General features: G+C 36.3%; 1 protein-coding gene and 1 long non-coding RNA gene across 4 annotated transcripts; one reads left to right on the forward strand and one right to left on the reverse strand.

The window, feature by feature from the left end:
* Positions 1-3,780: 3,780 nt before the first annotated feature.
* On the reverse strand, positions 3,781-14,629 carry LOC130739236 (actin-related protein 4). 2 transcript variants are annotated; one of them, XM_057591491.1, is made up of 21 exons: positions 14,542-14,629; positions 14,313-14,415; positions 14,132-14,223; positions 13,532-13,690; positions 13,358-13,431; positions 12,425-12,505; positions 12,278-12,338; positions 12,147-12,196; positions 11,117-11,171; positions 10,505-10,582; positions 10,348-10,401; positions 8,957-9,010; positions 8,826-8,886; positions 8,381-8,432; positions 8,154-8,220; positions 7,529-7,591; positions 7,179-7,241; positions 6,641-6,703; positions 5,189-5,253; positions 4,180-4,248; positions 3,781-4,081 (listed from the first exon to the last, which is right to left on the reverse strand). In XM_057591491.1, the coding sequence occupies exons 2-21, from the start codon at positions 14,323-14,325 to the stop codon at positions 4,036-4,038; spliced, it is 1,320 nt and encodes a 439-aa protein (XP_057447474.1). In that variant the 5' UTR covers positions 14,326-14,415; positions 14,542-14,629; the 3' UTR covers positions 3,781-4,035. The 2 variants fall into 2 exon arrangements, with proteins under 2 accessions (XP_057447474.1, XP_057447473.1); XM_057591490.1 differs by having other exon boundaries at positions 14,313-14,618.
* Positions 14,630-16,446: 1,817 nt separating this feature from the next.
* On the forward strand, positions 16,447-18,957 carry LOC130739237 (uncharacterized). 2 transcript variants are annotated; one of them, XR_009019816.1, is made up of 6 exons: positions 16,447-16,757; positions 16,851-17,191; positions 17,461-17,572; positions 18,352-18,453; positions 18,588-18,663; positions 18,749-18,957. It is a non-coding gene; the product is annotated as an uncharacterized LOC130739237 (long non-coding RNA). The 2 variants fall into 2 exon arrangements; XR_009019815.1 differs by having other exon boundaries at positions 16,448-17,191.
* The last annotated feature ends 6,716 nt before the right edge of the window (positions 18,958-25,673 follow it).

Below are 25,673 nucleotides of genomic sequence, written 5' to 3' on the forward strand. Positions count from 1 at the left end.
AGTCTTCATAGCATGCCACAGGCGCCTTATCCAGTAGTCTGAATGTGTTTTCTCTCCGTTCTACTATTTTTGTTAAAAAAAATGTCTTGGACACAAATTTTAATTCTGAAATTAGTGTATTCTCGGTCAGACCCTGCGGTCCGGTCCAATTCATCTGATACTGGTCTTACTAGACATTTTCTTCATGTTACTCTTAATTTCACTTACCACTGATATTAGTCTTATTATTAGGACGTTAGATATAAAATAGTTGCAAGCCTCCTACTTTGTTCTACTTTGAAACTTTATAATCAAAATCTTCATATTTAAGCCAAATTTGATGAAAATGGTTCAAAATTAACCTAGATCCAAATGATAGAGAGTGTGTGTATTAAAGCACAGCACATCGTAGAGGGAACCTAATTTTTGAAATTAAAAAAGTACAATTCAAAATCAATATTTCTCCATTAACAATTTATCTGATCGCCATGCCTTGCGTTGTGGGTTAAGAGGGTTGGCTCAATGGATCAAACCCACATAGTCACTTACTTCTACCTTGTCTAAAAAAAACTTACTTCTACCTAGCTAAATCATTTACGGATGTGATTTAACCTCACCTTAGTGAGTCAATAAATCATTTATTAAAAAAATTATAAAATTCATTACTCACTTATTCTAAATTATATTGGTCAATCTAAGATGGGGTATTTTTTTTAAATCCAATCTAAAATGAGGTTAAATGATCACCATGAGTGGTTTAGACAACTCCTTTATATATAGATTGTTGTATATGAATAATAAGTTTTATTTAACAGATAATTTTTTGGAATGGTCCACACATGAACCATGTTTTTATTATTAACATTGAATACTTGTTCGGGCTATCGAACACGAAGTCAGAAGTGAATTACGAGTCGAACAATTTGCAAATCGAGCGAGCTCCCCTTACATGCAATGATGTGGTGATGAACTCTCATTTTAATTCACTGCACTCTGAACCGTGCGGGAAGGTTTCCCATCACACGGCTCACCAACTTGATCTTCCACGAGAACCGTATGTCCAAACAGGCCTGAAAAAGAGGTACTTATTCTCTATCCCTATCAGTCGAGTTACTTCATACCTTTCCTTTTCCACTCAAGTGTACGGCATCCGCCGTGCTTAGGCCCCTTCTTCCCTTCCCTAATGAAAGAGTCCACCGCCTGCCTTAGTAGTATGAAGTTATAATATTTCCTTATATGTGCTAAAGAGAAACCCGTTTAATTTGTGAACAAATTTCACACAGTCACACTAGACAAAACCCAATTTAACAATATATTTTCACTCATTGATTGTTGTACAAATTCCACTATAATTACTGCTTTCAATCGATTCAGACCATTGTAACCCGTTTAGTCAATCGTTTTAGCAAGTGCTTAGAACTGTGAGCTGGTGTTTGGGGATGTAATTATATCAAATTTTGTCGTACTCTGTCCTGGTAGTTGCTTTCATTGATTACAGGGAGAATTATAGGAAGCAATGTGTTAATTGTATACTTGCTCTATCAATATAATGGAGTATTTACCATGCATCTAGGGATAGAAAGGGAAACATCAGGCAGTGCATGTGCCAAGAATATTCTAGAAGGTAATTGTGGGTGTTTGGTGGATCACATGATATATGAATAAGTATGCATATATTAAACTTACTCATAGAATTAGTTCCTGTACCTAACTTGGGGGTCCAGGAATTTGTATGAACCTGATTCTAAAGTGGAAATGGTTCTCTTTCACCCTTGATTGATATTAAAAACAGTACCCTCTTTGGATTTGAGTTCATTCACTATTTGGTCTGAAATCTGATCATGTGATCCATGCCAGCAAAATTAATTTGGATCCTATCTGCATATATATACATGTCTTTATACAACAGCCTGGGTATGATTCTACACGCAATGCCCAAAGTTGGGGATGTAACATATAGAAATATGCAACAAGTAACAACATTCCGCTGTTTTGAAACCAATTGCTTGCAATTGTTTCAGAGATGAAAAAAGCCTTTAGATGGTGCTTCATATTTAGCTTCTATTATCAAAGAATGCTTATCTCTTTGTCGTTTTTTTTATGTAATGTCCCTTTCTTTTGTACGCCGTTCTGGTAACGCTGTAGCAGATTTGCTTGCAAAGAGAGCTTCCTCATTCGCCGGGTTAGTGTGGATTGAGGAAGTCCCTTCTGATGCAACCTTACTTGTTTCTACAGATATTACAACCTCTATTCCGGTCCAAGTTTAATGAATTCTGTCATTTTCAAAAAAAAATAGTAGAATTAATAATATTTACAATTGTCAAGTTTAAAACCGTGCCATTAAAAATAAGGTAGTTTTTTTTTTTTAGACAGTAGTGACAAAGCGAGCTATCTAGGTTATATTTCGTGTTATGTTCTTATGACGGAACACGATACGACAAAAGACTCCTCAAATGAGTCATTTTGGTGCCGTCGAAAAAAGTGATACTAAGGAGAACAAAATGAGATGCTCTCTTAAGAGTTTTTACACAAGTAAAAATACTTCTAATTTATATTTGAAATATTGTAGTTATAAACTACTGTGTGCAATGCCTTCCTTCTCTACATTCAATCGTCTTGAGGTCCTAAAGGAAGAGGGAAACTTAGCTTCCAAGGGGCTACTGCCCACTAGTGAATGATGATGTACTTTGCTGAGATGGGACTTTCTTGCAATGATCCTTGCTTCTGCTACTAGTTCTCTTTTTATTGTAGCCAACAAGCTCGTGGGCATGGACCTATCTTATCCCACTCAGTTCTATCCATATTAGGTAAAATGTCGAGGCCCCTTTTGGTTCAACGATGACCCTTTCACCCCAAATGTAGAGTTTGTCGAGCAGGTTCTAGGCTGGAGTCCTCTTATTCACAATATATTAATTTGTGGCTTTAAACCCACATTTAAATCTAACAAGCTATCAATGGACCCTATTATCCATAATGCTTTGCTCAACAATTTGGTTGATTCAAGGAATCCTTGCACCAGTTGACTTTCCAATCGACTTAAATCCAACCTCCCATCCTACCGTACTGAAGAAAGATATTAATACAATGACCATGGACAGTAATCAAAGGCTCAAATCCTGCACAAATTTCCTTTCTATCCCCTACATAGAATGGTTCTCGAATATCTTGAATGGTGGATCAACGCCCCTCTTGAAATTATGATTTTCAACATATTTGGGCAAACTTATTAACGATCAATTAGACTCTAAAAGGCAATCAAAGAAGAACCATCAAGTTAACGATGTTTAAAAAATGGGTAGAAGTGATTTGAATTGGATAATTAACCCTTTGATTCATTTGCATCCCTTAGAACTCTCATTTCCCACGATATATGACTTAGTCAAGGAACATCTCATCTCAGATAAAAACAAATCAGTCACATGATCCAAGAAATGACAAACAAGCAAGGTAGTCTAAAGTCAACCTTGCATTTGGAAGACCATTTATAGGTGTTTCTAATAGACTTGCAAGGACAATGACAATAGACTACAAGCCTATAAATACAAGTGTAGTCGTTCATTTACATAATCTTTGTGTATTTTACTATTTTTTAATTAGAATGATAAGGTTGTATTGGGGTATACAAAATTGAAACAGCAGGGACAAGAGACAATATCTTGATCCCCAATCCTGAAACCACCTCATCCATGATCAATGAAGTTTACACAGTAAAATGCTAATCAACAAACCAAACTTTCCACACAAACCAAAAACCAAGCAACAATAAATTCTCAAGAAACGACACTTTGTGACTCACCACCCTGCGCAACAATCAAAACTAGTTACGAAATTAAACTAACATCAAAATCAAGATTCTCATGTTGAGTTCAATTACACAAAGGGGAATCCAATTTGATGCATAAGGCATTGTTAGACTCTAAGCACGCTTTACATCAATGGGAATGAATGGTCACTAATTAGCAAAGAAAGGTTCATTAGTATACAAGCACTACTTCAGCGTTCATGGGAGAACTTCCTAAACATCAAGATAGATAAGAACCATATACCAATAGCAACTCAAGGACACTTCCTTTGGATATATGAAGCTCCATGCTCTTCATACCTATCAGAAGATCATTAAAACACCGTTAAAAGATATCCCTAAAAAAATTGATAATTAAGCTTTCTAATGACAATAGGTTGTGATCATTTGTTAATTACTCGGATCTGGAGAACCACATTTGTTGAAAGGAGCCAAGAGAAGCCAATATACTACCCCCTATCCAAACACTGCACATAAAGTCACCATCATAAATTAGAAGATATAATAATTCAACAATCACTCCCACATAAAATCATAATTTTAAACCCCAAATGATATTGAAAGTAATGGAATAATAAGTAGTGTTATGGGAAGAAGGTAGAAGATTTCCAATCCAACCAATAACTAGTTAATGAAACAACAAAATTGACATAGCCAGAAAGAGAAGAACGCACCCATCAAACAGTTAAAGCAAAATTATACTTCATTCAGTGTCAATAGCAAACTTGTGATCGTCATACATACACCCAAGAAAGAGGTCAGGCAACAGTAAAACTCTCACATCCCCAACCAGGCCCACATTGAACAAATTCTCTCTCTAGATCTCTACATGCTTTCTCTCCTAATTGAATCCAAATAAGACAAGAATCTAAAAGGCTTTTTACGTTCAATAAAACATCCAATGACACCAGAAAAAAGACATTAGCCGCCAAACAAGAGTTTCAACAGTTACTAATTGATACACCAGAGATAGAAGTCAAAACAATTCCACAAGCAGCCTTGAGTTTCATTTCATATGACAAATCATATTGCATGGAATTTTGAACCAAATTTAAGAGATATACAATCTTAAGAGAGAAAGTCAATTAACAAACAAACAAACAAACACACACACACACACACACAAACTAAAATGTATAAAAAGTAAAGCCTAAAGAAAAGTTACTTAAAAATGGTATGATGTAAATATTGCATCCCAGCTAAATAGAACCATAGCTACTTTCTGTGCAGATATGCACAGCATTTTGAAGGCCTAGACTGAACGATATGATATAAAAAAATATTTTGTTTTATGATAAACCAGAGTAGTCAATCACATTAAATAACCAGAAGGAGGAAAATAACTGGAAATAAATAGCGTCATCAATCACCAAAAGCACCACATTGATAGAGACAGAGATATCGCACCTAAACCTTCTTTCAGTAGCATTTCCACTGGCCAATACTTTTACCCTAGCAGCTTGAGGGGATTCCTGCGTTAGAAATGAAATTGTAGTCAATTTTGACCATTAAATCTACCTTTTTACCTTTTAGAAGAACAATAAGAATCATATGCCACGTGATATAATTCAAAAAGAAACAACCTGTTGATATTTTGTAATATTATAAACACAGTCCTACTCAGAGAGCTCCAATAATTGCTTTTTACTTAACTGTGGTATCTTTAAGTGTCAGATTGCAGAATTTTTAGCTGAAGGCAATGTTATAATCTTCTTTAGTTATAAATTCTAACAGATAGTTTCAGACACTTGATAACGGAAGAGCATTTCCAGTTAAAATTATTTTAATAAAAGAAAAGTTATCATTTACAAGGTGCATATACGCTTAAAATCGAATGAGAATTTGAATGCTTGGGGAAGTAACATAAAGGTCACCCCAAAGGAAGGGGAAAATACATTAGCTAAAATGGTCTTTCCACTTGCAAGACCATCAAAGAAACACCACAAGGGAAGCCATAAGCATAGACTTCTCTTTGAAATTATACTTGAAAGTAACAAAAAGTTGAAAAAAACAAAAGCAGCAAAAAGAAACCCATAAACCTGACCGATAAGGCCAATATATCTAGTCCTAATCTACAATAGATACCAAGACAAAAACCTTTGACTTGTGATTCTATACAGATTCCCTAACATGCTGTAAAGTCCAGCACTTCTTATCTCCCAACATAAATTAGACGTCACAAGATTTCAGGAAACACAGTATAAGAAGACAAGGTCCCCATAAGGCTGTACTAATGGAAGTCAGCACTGCAAGAACAGAGCTAATATGATATTTGTGGTGGAAGACACAAAACAAACCTTGAGAAAAATGAGTATTAACCTTTGGAATCATCATGCTAAAGCATAAATGGAGAAATAGAGGGTAAGCAAGTTATAAAGCTGTTTAGATTCAGTATCAACAACTGCTAGGATTTGGAAAACCCTAACAACCAATAATGAAATAAAGGAAGAGGAATAGGAAGTATTTTTGGATTATATAAACTGGAAAATAAAATAAGAAGAGAGAAGAGAGAAGAGAGAGATAGAGAGAGAGAGGCGAAAACAATCCTAATGGATTCACAAGAAGGAGAACCTTCTTTCCAAGGGTGAAACCCTTCCAATCCAAGGGAAAATCCCTTTACAAACTCTATTAATCTAATCCTACTCTAAACTAAAGACGGTACTCCTATTTATAATAAACTAACCCTAGCAAAGGAAATAAAAATAGACTAAACCACTAAGAAAAAGATAGACTGCCAACTGCAGATAAAAATAAACTATACTCAGGCCCACAAGTCAATTAGGCCCAATACTTAAAATCCTAACTACAACCAAATTGCTAATCAGTGAATAAGACAAGGACTTATTCATTAAACTGTACCTCTAGCAAGTCCTTCTCAAGGCGTTCCTTCAGTTGTTGCATTGAAGCTGTGCCACCAGCAAGCTGAAAGTGATAGATGGAATCAAGTTTAATTGCCCAGGTGAATGATATATTATCATGTGAGATGCTTCCATTATATTTTTCAGTTCAACAAAAAAGCAAAACCTATCAAACAGACATAAGCTAGACATGTGTGCATCAGATGGATCCAGCAAATAATTGCAGATTATATTTCTGGGTAAAGGCCATTTGACTAAACTACAGCTCAGATAACTCCAGTCAATACAAAACTATTTCAGTTACAATGCATGCAATCTCACAGAACTACAATCCGGCCAACCATTCCTCCCTCTCAAAAGAACTCCAAAATTATTCATTAATAGGATGGCCTACTGTGCAAGGCTCTTATAATGCTCCCAAGTACAACCATTTTTTTCACACAAGTTGTCCATGCAAAATCTAAATTAAGCTCAACATAGGAACTAGCTAGAGGAATATACACACAGGAACAGAGAGAAGGCAACAACAATAACGTTACCAGTATGCTACTAAATAGCTCTCTTCGAATGTCTACATCACACTTGTTAATGCTTTCTATAACCTGCAAATACAAATATAGAAGCAATCAGCAACAGTAAGTCAAAACCTAATTTAGTATTACTAACAGCAACCAATGTCTTTTCCCACTTTCTGGAGTCAGCTAAATGAATCAAACGACATGATAACTTATTACGAATCATGTCTAATGACAGACCCCAAATTCTTTTATATGGTTTCATTGGCCTATAACTATAAATTATGTGGTCTCCCTCTATCAACATTGTCGGACTATCCTCCATTTCATCTTCCATTTGAGATATTTAGAACATACACATTAAATTAAATTACCATTTGAGGAAGACCACGAACTGAAGGAGCAATTTCTGCAAAGCTCTCCATGCCAGGAATTGACTGTAATTTAAATTGATACAATGTAGATCATTAGTGCACACAACTGACAGAAGAACAAAGTAATCAGAAAATCAAGATATGTGTGTTATAGACGAGGAAAAGATGTGTCTATGGGCTTTTATGTTATGAACACAAGTACCTTATATAAATTGTGAGCATCATCTACCATTAGAGTATCAATGTCACTTTACAAATATGATGCATTCATATGGAATGTGTGTTTTTATAAATTTGCATATAATACATAACAAATCCAGCCTTTGTCTGGTGCACATTAAACATTAGATAAGATAAGAGTTTATCAGGTTCATATTCTATCTTACTCTTATTCCATCTTGTCCACCAAATGAGCCCTTCAGAGCACTATTGGCAACAAGTCAACGAGTAATATTGTAAAATAGTGTAGAAAAGAGAATAGAGGTGGACAGTGCACTAAAAGCTATTTGCACAATAAGGGTACCTTTTGGCCTTAGACTACCTTGCCAGAAGCTAAGCATATTTTGCAAAATACGCAATATCATAAATATTTCAAATCAGATGAACAGGAAGACAAAATACACACCTGAACCAAGGATGGATTGAAAAGAATATCTGGAATCTTAAATCTGTCAGCCCCAATCTCAATTGTCCTGGGTATACAAATTTATGTTTTTAACAAAAAATGTCGTGAAACAAAATTAAAGATAAAACAGAAGCAATATAATAGAAAGTACTAGAAGGTCTTTCGAAGATGAAACACAATTAGATCCACCCTCGCTATTTCTATGACCAAGAATAACTGCAACTTACTGGCCATCAGGAAGCTCGTATGGGGTCATTGGAATGTTTGAATACGCTTTCTCTGTCAAATAAAGAAAGGAAAGTGGATGTTATTTATGGAAAGTGCTTGTACTCAATTCTATATGAGCCACGGTATAAGAAACTTCTGGAGCTATAAAGAACAAACTGAAGGCATACTTAACAAATCAATCACTAAAAAACATCAAATATGACATGTATAAGCACAGAGACCGAGTAAAGCAATTTCATCACAAGAGACAACAAATAAAACTATCTAATTCAAAGAGTAATACAGAGTAAAAGAAAGAAAAGAAACGAAATTTAGAGATAGAGAATGCCACCATAAAAGCTGGGCACTGTATCCACAACCTCTTTCAAAAGAACAAATTAACACAAGCACATGGCCAACAAGATCCAAAACATCATATGAGATGAGAATAGACGATAGACAAACCATCATATGGAGTATCTGGAGCACGGCACACACATTCCTTGATGTCACTAGCAATCACCCTCTGTCACAAGAAAATGGTTATCAGGTAAACTACACACATTTGATGAGATAGAACATGATTATTGACATACCTGGGAGTAGAGTTTGTAGCTTTCAGTTGTATTTGGAAAATCAAGATCTACGGTCTGTAGGGCACACAAAAAAACATAACAAATAGTAATCATTTATGCGCAGAATTGCTGTTACGAGCAAAATCATATTAAAAGGAAAAAGCAATAAACCACATTAACATTGGTTTAATGCAACATATAAGAGAACACTAGGAAATTTTGCTCAACAACAACAACCAAGCCTTTTCCCACTAGGTGGGGTTGGCTACATAGACCACATGCATATTCCCTGTCATGCAATAAGTACAAATATACACTATTAACTGCTAAATTTATTTTAATTGTTGGAGTAATAAATTTTGTTAGTCTCCCTCACCATTAACAATCTGATCATCCCTCCTTATTGGTACTTCTACACATCTTTTACACACATAACCTAAACCACCTAATACAAGACTTTATCACCTTTTATACAAAAGGATTTACCTCAACTTTCTCTCTAATGATTGAATCGCTAATCTTATCTTGTTTCTGTAACCATTCATCTATCATCACAATCTCATCTCTGCGGCACAGAGCTTGTTCTCTTATGGGATCTTAATCAGCCAACAGTTACGCCTATACAACCTTGCAAGTCTTATATTTCTTTTAACCTTGAGAGTTAATTTTATACTAGATCACCCCTGAAGCATTCCTTCATTTCATCCACCCAGCTTGAACCCTATGGTTGACATCCCCCTTCCTTTCCCCTGTCATTTTGTATAACGGGCCCAAGGTACTTAACGTAAGACTTGAATTATTGTAGGTTTTATAAGTTGAACACCACATAGGAAATTGTCTCTCTTTCTAAAATTGCATTCCTAGTATTCTATTGTACTTCTACTTCGGCGAAAGCCATGTGCTTCCAAGGCTTGTCTCATATCTCTAACTTCCCTTTTATTCTTCCGTTCGGCACTACAACTACATCATTTGCACACACACACAAAAATGCACCATGGGACCATCAACACCTGAATCTATAATCTATCTCAATAATCCTTATTCTTTTATATATATAACCCCATTTTCTCTTTAATACCTTTAGTCTGAAATTAATTAGCTAAACTTGCACAAACATTGAGAACATATCCTACTTCTAGTAGAACAAACAAGATACAAATTATTCAGCACAATTCACATAGAAGCAGTATACCTGCACATGCAAGTGTTATTATATTTGATTCATTAATTGATCAACATTCGAGAAAGTTCAACAGGAACCATCAGTTTAAAGAGAGGAGAATGAAGTTGAAATTTGAAACCATCCATAAATCATGGAGGCAGCCTGAATATTGCCCAGAATAAAAATTTAGAGAAAATGGAAGAAAAAAGCTATGTTTGTCGCAAATCATCAAAATTAAAACACAATTTACCTGAAACTCTCCAGGGCGTATTTCCTTTCGCCTAAAGGAATACCGTGGTTTCATCTGTGAAAAAAAATAAAATGGGGAAATCTCAGGCAGATAAAATCATCACACCTATACTTCAGATGACCACAGACAAAAATAATAGCTAATGTTTGTCACCCACCACAATACCCTTGCTTTCCAAGCTTTTCATCAAGCAGTCTGTAAGAAATTCCCCTCCAATTGGAGAGGTAGCCACAGCCTGGTGTTGTAAACATAGTAAAGGAGATAAGCAGACAGATAAAACTGGCTGCATTAGCCAAATGTTAAATATAAATGCTGGAGTAGAATGAAAATTTAAATTCTTAATTATATATTAAAAAAACTGAACGAAAGACATTATGTATAAGCAGAGCATACATGAAGAGACATTCGTTTGTTCAACCAAAGGCGTGCAATAGTGCATCACATATAAGTATAACAGCTACCTTTTACAATTTTTAGCAATTAGTTGCATTTTTGCTATACAAGATGACAAATGATCGAGTAGTGCATAAAGACGGTGGCCTACAAGTGACACACATATTCATTCTTCGTCTTTGAGTATATAACCCAAAGTCCATTACCTTATATATTAGAAGACGTATAAATAGCAATCGTATGATTAGAAGACTTTTCAGCCAGGTTACTTTTGAGGAAATTGAAAGACAAACTAAATACAGATTTTAAGCAAAATATGAACCAATTAGTTACATGACAACGGGTGAATTCCTTTTTATTCGTTAATAAGGAATACCTTTTGAAGAACATAACCATCATGTACTGCTGCAACTGTAGTTGATCCTCCACCACTGAGAACAATGGGAAAATGAAGAAAACACCTCATTAGCTATGTTTCTAGTATTATATTGAGGCATATTAAAAATAAAATAAATAAACAAATGAAATTTCATGTCCGAAATTGTTTCAATTTGGGGTCGCCAGTCATTGTGTTTCTAGCATTCCTTCTAATCGTGATTAACTACAAAAATACAGAAGTGATAGATTTTATTTCTATATTAATTTACAATTGTATAATTTCAATAATAACATCAAGTAAATAGATGCATTGTTGTGCAGTAAAATAGCAGAAGGTGACATATATGGCCTAGCCCATTTTGCACCTCTAACTACATGGCAAGGAATGTCGGAAATGGAGGGAGATGGTTAGGAGTACAGATAAAAGGAGAGGGAAGGATCTAGGGAAAATGTGGAGAAGTTTTGGGAGGTGGGGCATTCTGTGCGTAATAAATCCATCCTCCAAAAAAACTGGACATGAAAATTTTTCATCATCTAGCTCGAGCACGAATCAAACGAACAAAATGTATCTATACAAAAAAATTATATGTGGTCCACACATATCTGAGGATTCTATGTAAGATATTATGCCTGATTCTCTTTTTCTTCCGAAGTTACTACTATCCATTGTAAAAAAAATCCAAAGGAGGCGGCTTTCAATGTTTCTTTTTTTCTTAATTTTCTTTGTGATTCACTCTCTCAACAGAGAACTACCTCTTCTTGTAAGGAGCCTGATCTCCTTCATTTTTGGTCTAATTCCAAGTTACTATTATTCTAGTACTATATTTGGTAAAAGCCTACGCCACTAAGAAACGAGACATTTATAACTTATGTCTTCCACATAAAATATATCAAAAACTTAACAACTGATATATGGAAATGTAGAGAAAGATAATTTGTTCATATTGATATTACCAAAGAATAAGGACAAACCGTAAAAAAAAAGAATAAGAACAAAACTACCAGTCAACAACTTCTTGATCTCTTACCCATCAACAACTAATGATGTAGCACGCCCTGATGCAAAAGAAGTCAGAACCTGCATACAAACAAAAGGAATAAATCATTCTCACTCTGAGATGTATATATATTATAGGCCAATGAAGGACTATTTACTTACAGCATTCTTCGCCAAAAATAATGCGGGCGCTTTGTACTTCTCAAACATAAGCTCTGCTGTCCTGCAAGAATCACAACAAACTGAATGTATACATTGATAATAAACTTAGCTCTATTAATTCTAGATATTGAATCATAACCAGAATACCTTTCTCTCTGTTGTTGAGAGGTGGAAGAAGGCTCTGCAAGGAGCATTGGATGCTCTTTCGGGTCAATCAATAGGCATTCCCTACCAAAAGATAGAACGAATGCCCAGTTAATAAGAAAATATTTCCCAAGCTATATGAGGAAATATTTGAAAATAAAAAATGCAAGGGAACATTCATCAAAAACCAGAAAGAAAAACATCATTAAATAGTGAGCACATTCCACTCAGTCATGATAGGAAAAGAATCACCACCAACAGCCTGATTCCCCTAGGTAGGGTCAGTCACATGATTCCAACATTGAGCTCTATCATATTAAAAATATTCAATAAACCCGCTCGTTAGGTCTTTTAACTGTTTCAATGTTTCTTCAAATGTTTTCATTGGTTTTGTTTACCCTTTTCATGGCACTGTCTTCAATTTTGATCCAGTTTTCTCACAGGAGCATTGATTAGTCGTCTCACATGACCAAACCACAATAAGCAAGTTTTTATTATATTCTCCTCAAAACATGCTACTCTAACTCTCTCCCATATAATTTTGTTCTTGATCTAACCTTTCCTTCAATGTCCATTCATCCACCCTAACACTCTCATCTCCACATACTTCACATTCGTATGAGTTAGGGCTTCAAAAGCCAATGTAAGAAAAAAAAATGATAAATCTTTATGATATATATGTCATCAGTTTTCAGAAAAAATCTTCATCACCGTCAAATATTAATTAGCCTACATTACTGCATAAATTTCCAATATCTGTTGTACTTTAGAACTTTGATGTACGTAATGGGTCAATTACTCCTTGGAAATTGCTTTGAGAAGAACCACCGGGGAGTTTCAATGACAAGAGCTGCCTCAAATAAAACAAAAATCTAAAAAGGAAAAAACAACAATCCTACAATCCAGATCATCGATAGATTAGAAAACAAAACTGACCTAAAGGCATGATCCCATATACTGTCAACAATATCCCAGTCAGCGACAATTCCGTCCTTTAATGGAGATAGCACCTGACAGCATGGAATAAACAGATTACACATCAATCACAAAAAGTACAAATCATTGATCAAATCCTAATAAAGAAACAGAAAATAGTACATAAAGGGTTACCTCCATATGGTCTCTACGGTATCCCAAGGACTGAGATCCTACGTACAATTTCCTCTTTCCCTTGGCTTTATCAGAATTCTTCAATTCTGTACCAGAGGCAGAGTTCTTTTCAGCATTATCTGCTTCATCTATATCCATTTGATCAATTGCTCCAACAACCTAAGTTCACATATGTCAAAAAAAAACACTTCCAGTCATTATATTAAAAAGGGTAAACTGGATTAATGCTAAAGTGGTAAGAGCTAGGGGACATAAGGGGTGGGGGGAATGAAGTGCGAAGCGGTCAGGGTTCAAACCCTGGTGAAGGAACTAATTTACTAACAACTAACATTTGCCTATAAAAATAATTATATTACAATATTCATTTATCAAAGGGTAACCCACATTATACATACATTTTCTATGTTATTCTGACAAAGTATAAAATATATACACTAATTACACTATCAAGTAGTACTAGCTTATCACCATAGAAAATGTCAGTGCCCTCTTCAGTCTTCAGTATTAAGTGAAACAGCAAACACAACAAAATCCAATATTAAATATTAAATAATAGTATTACCAAAAGAAGGGAAGAAAAACTGTAGTAAACACACTTACAGAAGGAAACACAGCCTTAGGGGCATCTTCACCAGCATAACCAGCTTTACAGGTGTGAGAACCCAAGTCAATTACAATAGCTGAGACTTCATCTGTGTAATTAACCAAATGAACAAAATTGAGAAAAGGGGAAAATTATAATAAGAAAAAGAAAAAATTAAAACTTTGTTTTTGCACTCACCACCACCATACATGGCTGTAACCAAATTCACTACCCAGCTCAAGGAAAATGTGCTGAGTGGAAGAAAAAGGGGGAAGCTTAAACCCTAGGGTTTTGCTGCAGTCTGAATGAAGAAGAAGGAGCAAAAATTTCACTAACAGTAACGAAAAATTGAGAGGAATTGAAAGATGATTGTGAGAGAACGAGGTTGGAGATTGGAATTGGAGAGTGTGAACGGCGAAGGGTTCACCTACGAAACCCTAAGCAGCAACTGAGACAGTGAAAGAAAGAGCCCGCGAAGGTGAGTGAGTTTCTAATGGCTTCTGCAAATAAATTAGATCCTCTTTCTTTCATATTAAGAAAAAATTATTAACTTTTTTTTTAAAACAATTTTTAACTATTTAAAAAAGGTACAATTTTTAAGATAAGCATAATTTATTTACACCTTTTTTTCTGTTATTATATATCATAATATAAGTTTCTTATAAGTTGAAGTTACCATTCTACCTGTCAACTGGTGGCGGTCTTCTCCGATGTAAGAATGTCATCGTTTGGCTAAGCTAACGACAACGTTAGCCAATTTTTTTGGAGATTCCTAGTTTTTCACTTTTGGGATTCTTCATGAGCCACCCACCTTCGCTTCTCCTCGTATGGTTTGTCGCGGTGGGGATCACGTCAATTGATTTGCCAATAATGGAATATTGTTCTACAAACTCAAATTCCTAGTCTCCTAGTTGCTGAAACGAAAAGAACTGAATAAGAGAGAGCACCGTTTAGCAAAAAAAAAAGACCATTAACTCCATAACGCATAAGAGCGAAAAGCACAATTCTGCCATCCTCTGTTCGATTGATGACAAAGAGGGTATCGTTGCAAATGCAGGGAGTGGTGACGTGATATTTATAAAAAAAATTATAATTATTCCATTATGTTCAATATTGTGTAGCGTCTAATATATTCAAGGTCCAAGCTACTTGCTGGAGAGGGATGAAGACACTTTCAGTTGTAGAGGATCCCAAATCCCTTTATGCAGGTTGATATAAAAAAATCGCTCACATTGGCAGTCTTTGCACACTACAAACTAAGCTTCGAATGAATGCTGCAATTCTAGAGATAGAGGAGAAGAAGCGACAGAGAGATTCGAGACTCAAGAGATGGCGAGGGAGCGAGAATGGAAGGAGGCCTTGAAGACAAAGTGCGGGGAGATAAGACTAACTTGTTGTGTTTGTTTCGAGAGCGAAGGGACTTAGGGCCAGAGGCTGCTACTAGAGCATGTGATGGAGCCGCCATGGATGGTTGGAAGATGATTAGGGCTTAGAATACAAGTTTTAATGTGGGATAAGAGCTCAAGTATGGGAAGCGTTCACGTGAATCAACTCCATGGATCCTAAGGCTGCCACATTCTTATTAATATAGTTTTCCAGAATCTCAAATCAAATCTCTTACCACCCAACTTGGTAAGTATGGCTTAGCGCCATGGTTCACAAGCAGTGTGACTCTCTTGTCACGATAACTTTATAATAGGACACAAAATTTTACTCCCATCATCTACGTCTGAGGCTGAGACTGCTTCATCACTCTCATCGCTAGATCCTTTCGGTTCTCCTCCTCATCAGAACCAAAACACTCTTTAATCACACCCACACCTTCCTCCTCATCACCTCTACCATTCACCCTAACACAACACATACATCCTTATAAGAAATAATGTTTTTTTTACCACGAAGTACCTTATGGCTTAGCCTTACTATACGCATATCATGAACCTCATGTCCTTCCAAACGAGTTTCCAAGACAACCGTCTCCCCCTAAGATTCAATCTAAGAGTAGTAAAATATTCGAAATTAATAAATAAATAAATAAAATTGTTTATTTCTAACTGGATATCTACACAACCATAATTCTGAAAATTATTTCCAATTTAGAGATAATAGTTAGGTAAAACTGTTTTTCAAAGAGACAACTCAATTTCAAAACCAATCTTAAAAGACAGTTAAAGTTCACTTCAGCAAAATAATCGTCTATCCTACAATTAAAGGATTTGAAATCACTGTTCATGCACCAACTTTTTTTTTTGGACGGGATAATATATTGGGTTGGGCCTTACTATGCTAGCCTCCCTATGGTATTCTCCTTTTTCTATTGCTACTACTTCCCTCTGCTGCTGTTTGTTTACCTCATCCTCCCCTCATAGCAAATTTTCTGTCACTGGCAGCTACGCCTGCCCTCTCATCTGCGAAAATCTGACAGTTGCCTCCCCCTATCCATAGCACAAGTCTCCTATCTGCATCGTCCTTCCCTATCTCCTTGGGTTGTCCAGAACCTTCTCCCCCTAATAGCCATCTCCGTTCTCATCTCCCAAGCTATTATTTACACTATAAGCCAAAAAAAACCTATGATGTACTTGTCCTCTTCTATCCCTTTTTCCTCATATTCCTCCTATGCTATGTCTATACCATACGGTTGAGGTAAACTCATCTCGCGAATTCTCGATCTATTAATCAGTGTTGCTTTACCAGACCTGTGACTCTATGCCTTATCCTACCTATTCGTATGTGTAGGGGTAAAGGGGCAAAGGATGCCAGCGTTTTGTAAATACAACAACTTCGTTGCTTATCCTCCCAGCCAAGATCTTGGATCAAGGGAGGAGAAAAAAAATTGGAGGGTCACGATCTGTTCCCATCTCCCCACACTTCCAAAACCTTCTCCCCCTAATAGCTACCTTTGTTCCCACCTCCCAAGATATTATCTGCCTATGTTACCTCTAGCCTGCAAATTCCAGTTGTCCGATGTCCTTGACAGGTTGTATGCCTACACCCTACACTCCCTCTTCATCTTCTTTACAGCTTTACTGATTTTATGGACGGAAGGGGGGAAGGATCGTCGTCATAATCAGAACAAGGTGAGTCAATTTTCTTCTCTTCCCTTCTTGCAATTGTAATTCTCATCTCCGATCCTGCACTCTCTTCTCTTGGTATTTTGGGCGTTTTTTAATTTTACAGTATTGTTTTTATGCATGCGAGTTTGGATTGTTAACCTCTTTTAGTGATGGGTCTGAGTTCTTAGGTTTCCTGCAGTCTCAAGTCTGAGTAATTCTTATAACTGGGGTTGGTCTCAAGTCTGGACTTCTTAATCTATTATACCTGTAATAACCAAGGCATGTTGTGGCAGATGCAGTTATCATGCGTTTTTGCTATTAGTGCATGATGTGGTTGTGGACTTGTGATTGCCACTAAACCGAGATGTATGCGATCTGCAATTCAATATCTTAGTTCAATCAAAGGTAAAGCTCTGCCTAAACTGGTATTATTTTGGCTTCTCTTACTCTGTTTTTGATTTGTCTTCTATATGTTGCAATTTTGTTTCTCAGTTGTCCCTGTTTTGTTTCTTACAAGCTTGTCAGCCTCCATGTTCTTGTCCTGTTGCGGTTGGGGTGTTTTAATTTGGGATTAATTTTTCTTATTGCTTTGGTGGTGGGGCTTTTGGGTGCTGATTTGAGGAGTGAGTGTTAGTTTTTTTCTACTGTTTCTGATCTTGAAGGAGTGTTTTCAAGTATTCTGTTATTTACATAAGGTGTATTTGAACTCTGAAGATACTATTTTTTCACTTGGTCTATGCTATATTTCACAACCTGATGATAAGTGTAGTCTAAGCCTTAGAATTAGCAGGAAGTGAACCCATAAGGTGACAAAATAATGATGAAGGTAGAAGGTTCTGAACAAATATACCATATAGAAGTGTGTCTGTTGTTGTTTCTTATTTAATGGATGGTGCTTATTCACTTGGTGCTTAATTAGCTCTTTGTGTTCACTTTAAAAAAAGTTAGCTCTTTCTGTTTACTGAAATATATGGATCAATAAATAGGGTGCAATTGATTCTACCAATGCTAGTGCTAAAGTTTTTTCTACCGGTTAACTTTTTACACTCTTGTAGGTTTTTTCTTATTCATCCAATTTAGATGTGTCTCAATTTCTTGTAGATTACAAAATTGGAGTATATTTGGGCTTCTTGAATCAGTCCTATAACTATTCATATTAATCAATGCTGGAACTTGGTGTACAGGGTTTTGCTAGGAGTCTTGGCTCGACCACAATTTCTCTTGGCTATATATTGGAGGATCCTTACAGCTTTGCAAATAGCTTGGGCCAAAGAGTTAGATACATGGTAGTACGATGACTACATTTCTCTCTAGGTTCCTATGATTTCTATATGCCTAACTTGAGATTTGTTTGCTTTAATTATGTACATATTACCAAGGAGCATAGTCATTAACACATAAACTTTGTGATCGTATGTAGACGATGGAATGTTGGTACCAGTTGAGGAGAGAATATCAGCTTCAATAGTATGTCCTCCCTCTCCTCCTCCCTCGGGGTAAGAGATGTAAAATTTGGGGTTTCATCGTTTTGATCTACAGTTTTGGACTTGCTTTGATGCCTTGATTCAACAATTTGTGCAGAAATGGCCTCTTCTATTTCCCACAAAGTGTGATCAGAAAATATTTTATGCGAAGTTAACATGCCCGATGAGACAAAACAAATATCAAGTTACACAAGTGGAGTGACATTTGAAGTTTTGGACATAAATCCACTTAGGTTGTATCATTTTTACGAATGCTGCTGGTGTTCGAAAGTTGATTTTTCCGAAATAAAGTTCACTAATAACGTACGCGCGGTTTGTTGCTATAACTTTTGGTTAGACATAAACTCAAAAAGAACTACAGATGAAGCTTCTCGTGCATCGCACGGGTACCATCCTAGTAAAGACAATGACTTGGTTTTGAAAAACTATCTAACATATGTAGACATTTTTTAACTAGGATGTCATCATCTTGGATAAAGTTAATATGTACTTTTATTGTTTTTAAAGATATATAAATGGACACTTTAAAAAAAAATATAAATGGAGCTAAAAAAAGATTCATATAAATGGGAAATCTTAAATGAATTCTGAATTTTGGACTGTGATTTATTTCACAACAACAAAAGAATATTTTTGAAAAAAAAAACAGAACTTTCGGCCCTCCGTCTAACCTATGGGCCTACCCATATAGATAAATTCTTAATCTTGATTGACAAAAAAAAGCAAAAAGCCTTTATTGTTTCTTTTTATAAAAGGAGACACTTTCAACAAATGTATGAGGGATTTGAACTTGAGATTTAAAGTTTTTATGCGGGTCTAGCTTACTTGACACTAAACTAACATCTTATTTATACCATATGTATTATTAATTATATTAGTTATGCTTAAGATAGCAAATCACACTTTTATTTGTATGTTTTAGGATTTATTCTTATATTTCTCCATTTATAAGTGTTGCTTGGTAGCCTTTCGGTCTTAATGGAACTCTCTTTGCCCCATAAAAAATAGTTTTTAAGTAATTTTGCTCCTTAAATATTTCACAACTAGATAAAAGGTTTTCTGCTGCGACACTTATTATTGGGAAAAAGTCGTTGTGAAATTTTATTTCTTATAGTTTTAGTCATTATTTTCCAACTACAAATAACATATTCTAAGCACATAAGGGTTATACTAAACCACTTTTGAGTAAGAAGTCTCACATATGATGAATAAAGGAGTGTTGAACATTGTATATGTGAGATGACTCGTATACACAATGCTTTAAGATTTAGGGTGAAAAATGTAATGTCAAATTCAGTTGTTGTTTGTTCTTGTTAGCACAATGTTGAGATCTCCAAAGTTTAATGCCTTTTGCAGCCCAATGGAGTGTCGAGTCGATGGTTGGTTTGACCATGATAACACAGAGAGCCAACGACGGTACTAGTATTAGGAAGCTTCCGCTTGAGGTTGACTCGTACTTGAATGAGGTTCTTGGGATGTAGTATGAGTAACACTAGATGAAAAAAGAAGTGTTGAACATTTTATAAGTGAAATAATTAATAACTAATATATTAAATTTTAGGCCAAAGATGTAATGTTCAATTTATTTGTGGTTTGCTGTTATTAGCTCAATATGAAGGTCTCCCAAAATTTATGATCAATTACCTATAGTAGTGTTTGTAATATGATATTTCTTTACCACAAACAGCACTGAGCTACATAGTGGATGGTCCTCAACCATAGAGAGTGAATGGTGATGGTGAAGAATTATAGTACGACACAGAAATTGGAATAATAGTTGTTATTTTTAATCTATGTGACAATGGCTTACATTGCATGCGTCGCATTCTCTTAAAACACACAAGGGTGCACCACTATAACTTTTTCACCATGATCTTAATTTATCAACCATACACTGAATAACAGTTGCCCACACTTCCAAAACATATCCAAAAGCATTGTTCCTTCTCAGGTGCCACTCTCTCGATCCCTCTTTGCTTCCTTTATTAGCTTTTCATTTTCCCACTCCTCCTCGTCCTCTTACTCTTTTATGTTTTTTTTAAGTTTAACAATTCCTCCTCATCCTCCATTCAACTTTTTCTAAAGCTAAAAGAGAAAAACTTGGAAAAATGTTACATATCATAAAGCTCTAATCTCCAATCCCTTTTGTTTTTAGTCCCTCTGCTTAGGGATGAAGGAATTAAAAAACAGGGATTAAGAACGTGGGACATTTGATTTGTGCTTTTAACTTATATTAGCTAGTAGCTACTAATTGAAAAGTAGCATAGAGTGACCTTTTTTTTTACCAACTACTCCCTTTTTAAATGTCCTCATGTTTTTTATGTTTTTCATAACCGAGCACTTTCATTGATCATAATGATAGATAAAATAAAAACATATTCAATCGATCTATTTCATGATTAACGACCTAGCTCCCATAATAAGGCGGATAAAAACAACTACAACTTCAAATTGTGTGATCAATAGAATTTTCTTCGAGGAAGGAGTCGGGAATATTTAGGGCTAGCCTATTGTGTTTGCATCCCATAAGCCTAATTGACAAAGTTTTGATAAATTATAAAAGTTGAGAAAGAAACATCAACGTGAAGAACCTTGAGGATAGGATGAAGAAGAATGAATGCTTGCTCCCTCTTAGTTTGAATTTGAACAACTAGGAGACTCAACTTTGTAGGGTGAAAGAAATACTATGAAACTTTCTTGAATTCTCTTTTTTCCCCAAACCAATTGGGGGAATTCAAAAAAATTAAAAAGAACTTGACAATTGTGGTGAAACTTAGAGTGAAGTGTGAAAATGGGTAAATTATTCGTCATGACCCAATGGTTAAAGAGTGTGCCTCTTTATTATTGGTGATGTTCTGGATTTGAACTCACCGAGTGAAATTAAAAACAAAACGTCAAAGGTTAAAGTTTTAAACAAAGAATCAAGTAATTTGTGGACAACCGACAAGAGTCAAGGGTGTCAGAAACTCATCGCATATAAGAAAATGCCGAGCAACTAATGTTCAACCAAGTCCATATAACTTGACGTTGTATTACATGCCAAGTTGGGAGGCTCATGTTCCGGCCGGCCCAAAAGGTCATAAGGCTCAATAATATCTTAACTGGCCCAAAAGGCCTTGCAACCAAGCATACACCATAGTGGCGGGCAAGATGACTTAGTTAAGGAACATCTCGTCCTACTAGAGGCTAAGTGGATCAACTCTAACATGTTAAATGAAAAATATCGCAAGGTTTCTCATGGGTAGTCAAGATCTCAAAGATCTCTTTTATGCTTCCCAAAGACTTTGGGTCACATTGATGGTGGTTAACAAACCTATAAATACAAGTGATTTGTTCACTCACACACACATTACTCATTATGCAAACTTTGATCAATTGTTCTTAGACTCTGAGATTCACTCTTTTTACTCTTTCATTGACTTGAACATAAAAATATCTTCTACAGGCACACCCCCGCAGTATCAACGCAACTCTGTCGTGCCAAAGAAGCCATTCAAGGTCGTGCAACACTAGTGGAGATGAATAGATTCAGCCAATCTCAATTCTAGAAGAACAATACCAAAATTAAACATCACATAGTAAAATTATGTTTCATATACAAATGTGTCTTTAAGATTGTCAAACGAGCTTTTTTTAATATATATTTAGATTGTATATAAATGCTATATTTTTATATTATTTAAGTGTTACTAGTTTGATCACGATCTAACTTTTACAACTTAAATTGATGTGTCGATCATTTTAATGATCAACCCGATTATGGAAACAATGGTTTCTTATCAACATGGCAAGAAGAATAGCCTAAAACCACCTCTCTTTGACTTTAATTTATCAACTCAAATAAAATATAATGTATGACCTATCATTAAGACTATCAGCAATGGTGTTGAATGTTGAAATGGGTATGTAATGGTGTTTAATGGAAGTGTTGAAAGTTGAAAGGGGGAGAGAGGAGTTGAAAAAATTCAACACTTGTGAAACCTGCGCTCGGTGACACGTGGCACGGCCTGGTTGGTGAATGTCAGGCGCGTGCCACACACGCGCCGACAAGGCGCGTTAGCTGCAGAATTGGCAGGCTGTGGGTCCCAGGGCGTCCGGTGGTGGGACGCGTGGCACGCGTCGGTTGGGCACCGACAGGCGCGTGCGTGCCACGCGTCAGAGGAGAGAGAGATGCCTGCAGTTGGGACGCGTGTCAGGCGTTGATTGGTCCGGACGATTTTCTTTTATCCTAATCTTTCCAACTCAATTATTTCATTCAAAAAAAAATTTAAAAAATTTACCAAAATTCATGATTTTTTTTTCTCTATAAATAGAGACTTGGTTCGTTTGATTTGGACACAGAAAAAAAAAACCAAGTTTTCCATCATCTTATTCATCTTATTATCTTTCTACTATCCCCTTTGCTTTGAAATGGATCCCAACAAGTACCATTTCAACACCCAGAATTCTTCTAACCAAATTCCCAACAATTATCAACATCCAAATCAGTTTCCCAACAACCAAATTTCCAACAATTATCAACATCCAAATAAGTTTCCCAACTACCAAAATCCCAACATTTATCAACATCCAAATCAAATTTCCAACTACCAAAATTCCAACAATTATCAAGATCCAAATCAATCCAACTACCAAAATCACAACAATTATCAAGATCCAAATCAATCCAACTACCAAAATCACAACAATTTTCAAGATCCAAATCAATTTCTCAACCAACGTCCTCATCCCCATCATGGATCTATGTTCAGATATCCATCTCCAACACTGCCGTCTAATGATGGTGCACCTGAATTTCCCGAATTTTCAACACAAATGACTCTTGGTGGCATGACAGCTGGTAATGAAGCCACTCCAAATGAAGAGGATTCAACTCCTACGAGCAGGAGAAGTCACTTACCAGCATGGAACACTGATCAAAATAAGGTGTTAATTAGTGGGTGGCTTAAATATGGAACAAACAGTGTTGTCGGGAGAAACCAAAAAGGAGAAACATTTTGGGGTCAAATTGCTGAGTATTGTAATCAGCATTGCTCATTCGATCCTCCGCGGGATGGAAATGCATGCCAAAACCGTTATAATTATATGAGCAAGCAAATAAATAAATGGATTGGCGCTTATGAAGGCGCTAAGCGTATGCAACGAAGCGGTTGGTCGAAGAATGATATTTTGACCCAAGCGCAAGAATTATACGCAGATGGGAAGAAGGGTCAATTTAATTTGATGGCAGAATTGCAGGCTCTCCGTGATCAACCACGTTATTGTAGTCAAGCAGGAGGAAGTGTTGGCTCAGGAAGTAGTGGATCTAAGAGATCTCGCGAGAGTGATGCATGTGGCTCAAACTCTATAGGATCGATTCCCCATCCAATGGATAGGGATGCAGCTAAAAAAAAGGGTAAAAAGAAGAGCACAACAGCTGCCTTGGAGGCGATGGAGAAAGATTGGGATGAATACAAACAAGTCAAGGAGATAGAGGTTGAACAATTGAAGCAGATGGCGGCGATGCAACAAGAGGCTAATAAATTAAGGAAAGCAGATGGCGGCGATGAAACAAGAGGCTAATAAATCTAGTCCTTATCCGATAATTAACTATAGTTCATATTATTTCGAATCTGTCAATGTCCACCATTCAATTTATCTATATATATGGACTCATAGATCCACCATTCAATGTATCTCTTCCCATCTACTTCAAATTTCACAAAAAATGGATCCACCAGAGTTTGATCTCGAAGCTTACCTTGAAAAAAGCAAGAGAGAAGACACTTATATACTCAACCACTTTAGGGAGCGTCGAAATCTAATATTGGAGGATAGCGCACCTCGTGGTAGAAAACATCTCAGTAGAGATCATGCAGGGGCAAACCAAAGGTTAATTGCCGACTACTTTGACAATGAGCCTACATACGACGATGGAATATTCCGTCGCCGGTACCGGATGCAAAAACATGTGTTCCTTCGAATCGTTGCGGACCTTTCAAGTAGTGATAACTACTTCATCCAGCGAGTTGATGCAGCGAAGAAAGAAGGTATATCGCCCTTAGCAAAATGCACCACAACAATGCGAATGTTAGCATATGGTGTGTCAGCAGATGCAGTTGATGAGTACATCAAAATAGGAGAGACTACAGCATTGGAGTGTTTACGTAGATTCTGTAAAGGAATCATACGATTGTATGAGCAAGAGTACCTGAGAGCACCAACCCAAGAGGACCTGCAAAGAATACTACAGGTTAGTGAAATGCGGGGGTTCCCAGGCATGATCGGGAGTATTGATTGCATGCACTGGGAGTGAAAAAATTGTCCTAAAGCATGGGAAGGTCAATTTGCTAGAGGGGATAAGGGAACCACCACAGTTATTCTTGAAGCAGTTGCATCTCCTGATCTTTGGATCTGGCATGCCTTTTTTGGATGTCCGGGAACGTTGAACGATATAAACGTTCTAGACCGGTCACCAGTGTTTGATGAATTGGAACAGGGAAACGCTCCAAGTGTGAATTTCATCGTGAACCAATGTCCCTATAATATGGCATATTATCTAGCTGATGGTATCTACCTTTCTTATCCAACTTTCGTCAAGTCTATTAGACTTCCTCAAACTGAACCCGATAAGTGCTTTGCAAAACATCAGGAGGGATGTCGGAAGGACATCGAACGTGCATTTGGAGTGCTTCAAGCTCGTTTTAAAATCATCCGTGAACCAGCTCGCTTGTGGGACATAACTTATTTGGGTATCATCATGAGGTCATGCATCATATTACATAATATGATTGTTGAGGATGAACGAGATTCATATGCTCAACGCTGGACCGATTTTGAGCAAGCTGAGGGAAGTGGATCTAGTACACCGCAACCATACTCGATCGAGGTGTTACCCGCTTTTGCGGATCATGTGCGTGCTAGATCCGAGTTCCGTGATCCAAATGTCCATCACCAACTGCAATCAAATCTAGTGAAGCACATCTGGGCAAAGTTTGGAATGTATCATGATTAAATATGCTTTATATCGTACTAATTACGTT

Source organism: Lotus japonicus, chromosome 2 (genome assembly GCF_012489685.1).
Source record: "Lotus japonicus ecotype B-129 chromosome 2, LjGifu_v1.2".
Taxonomy (NCBI): domain Eukaryota; kingdom Viridiplantae; phylum Streptophyta; class Magnoliopsida; order Fabales; family Fabaceae; genus Lotus; species Lotus japonicus.

Coding starts and splice junctions, on each gene's coding strand:
- LOC130739236 (XM_057591491.1), bottom strand. Junction 12,339..12,424: donor TCTCAACAACAGAGAGAAAG/GTATTCTGGTTA, acceptor TGATTCTTGCAG/GACAGCAGAGCTTATGTTTG. Junction 8,433..8,825: donor TCCAGATACTCCATATGATG/GTTTGTCTATCG, acceptor TTTATTTGACAG/AGAAAGCGTATTCAAACATT.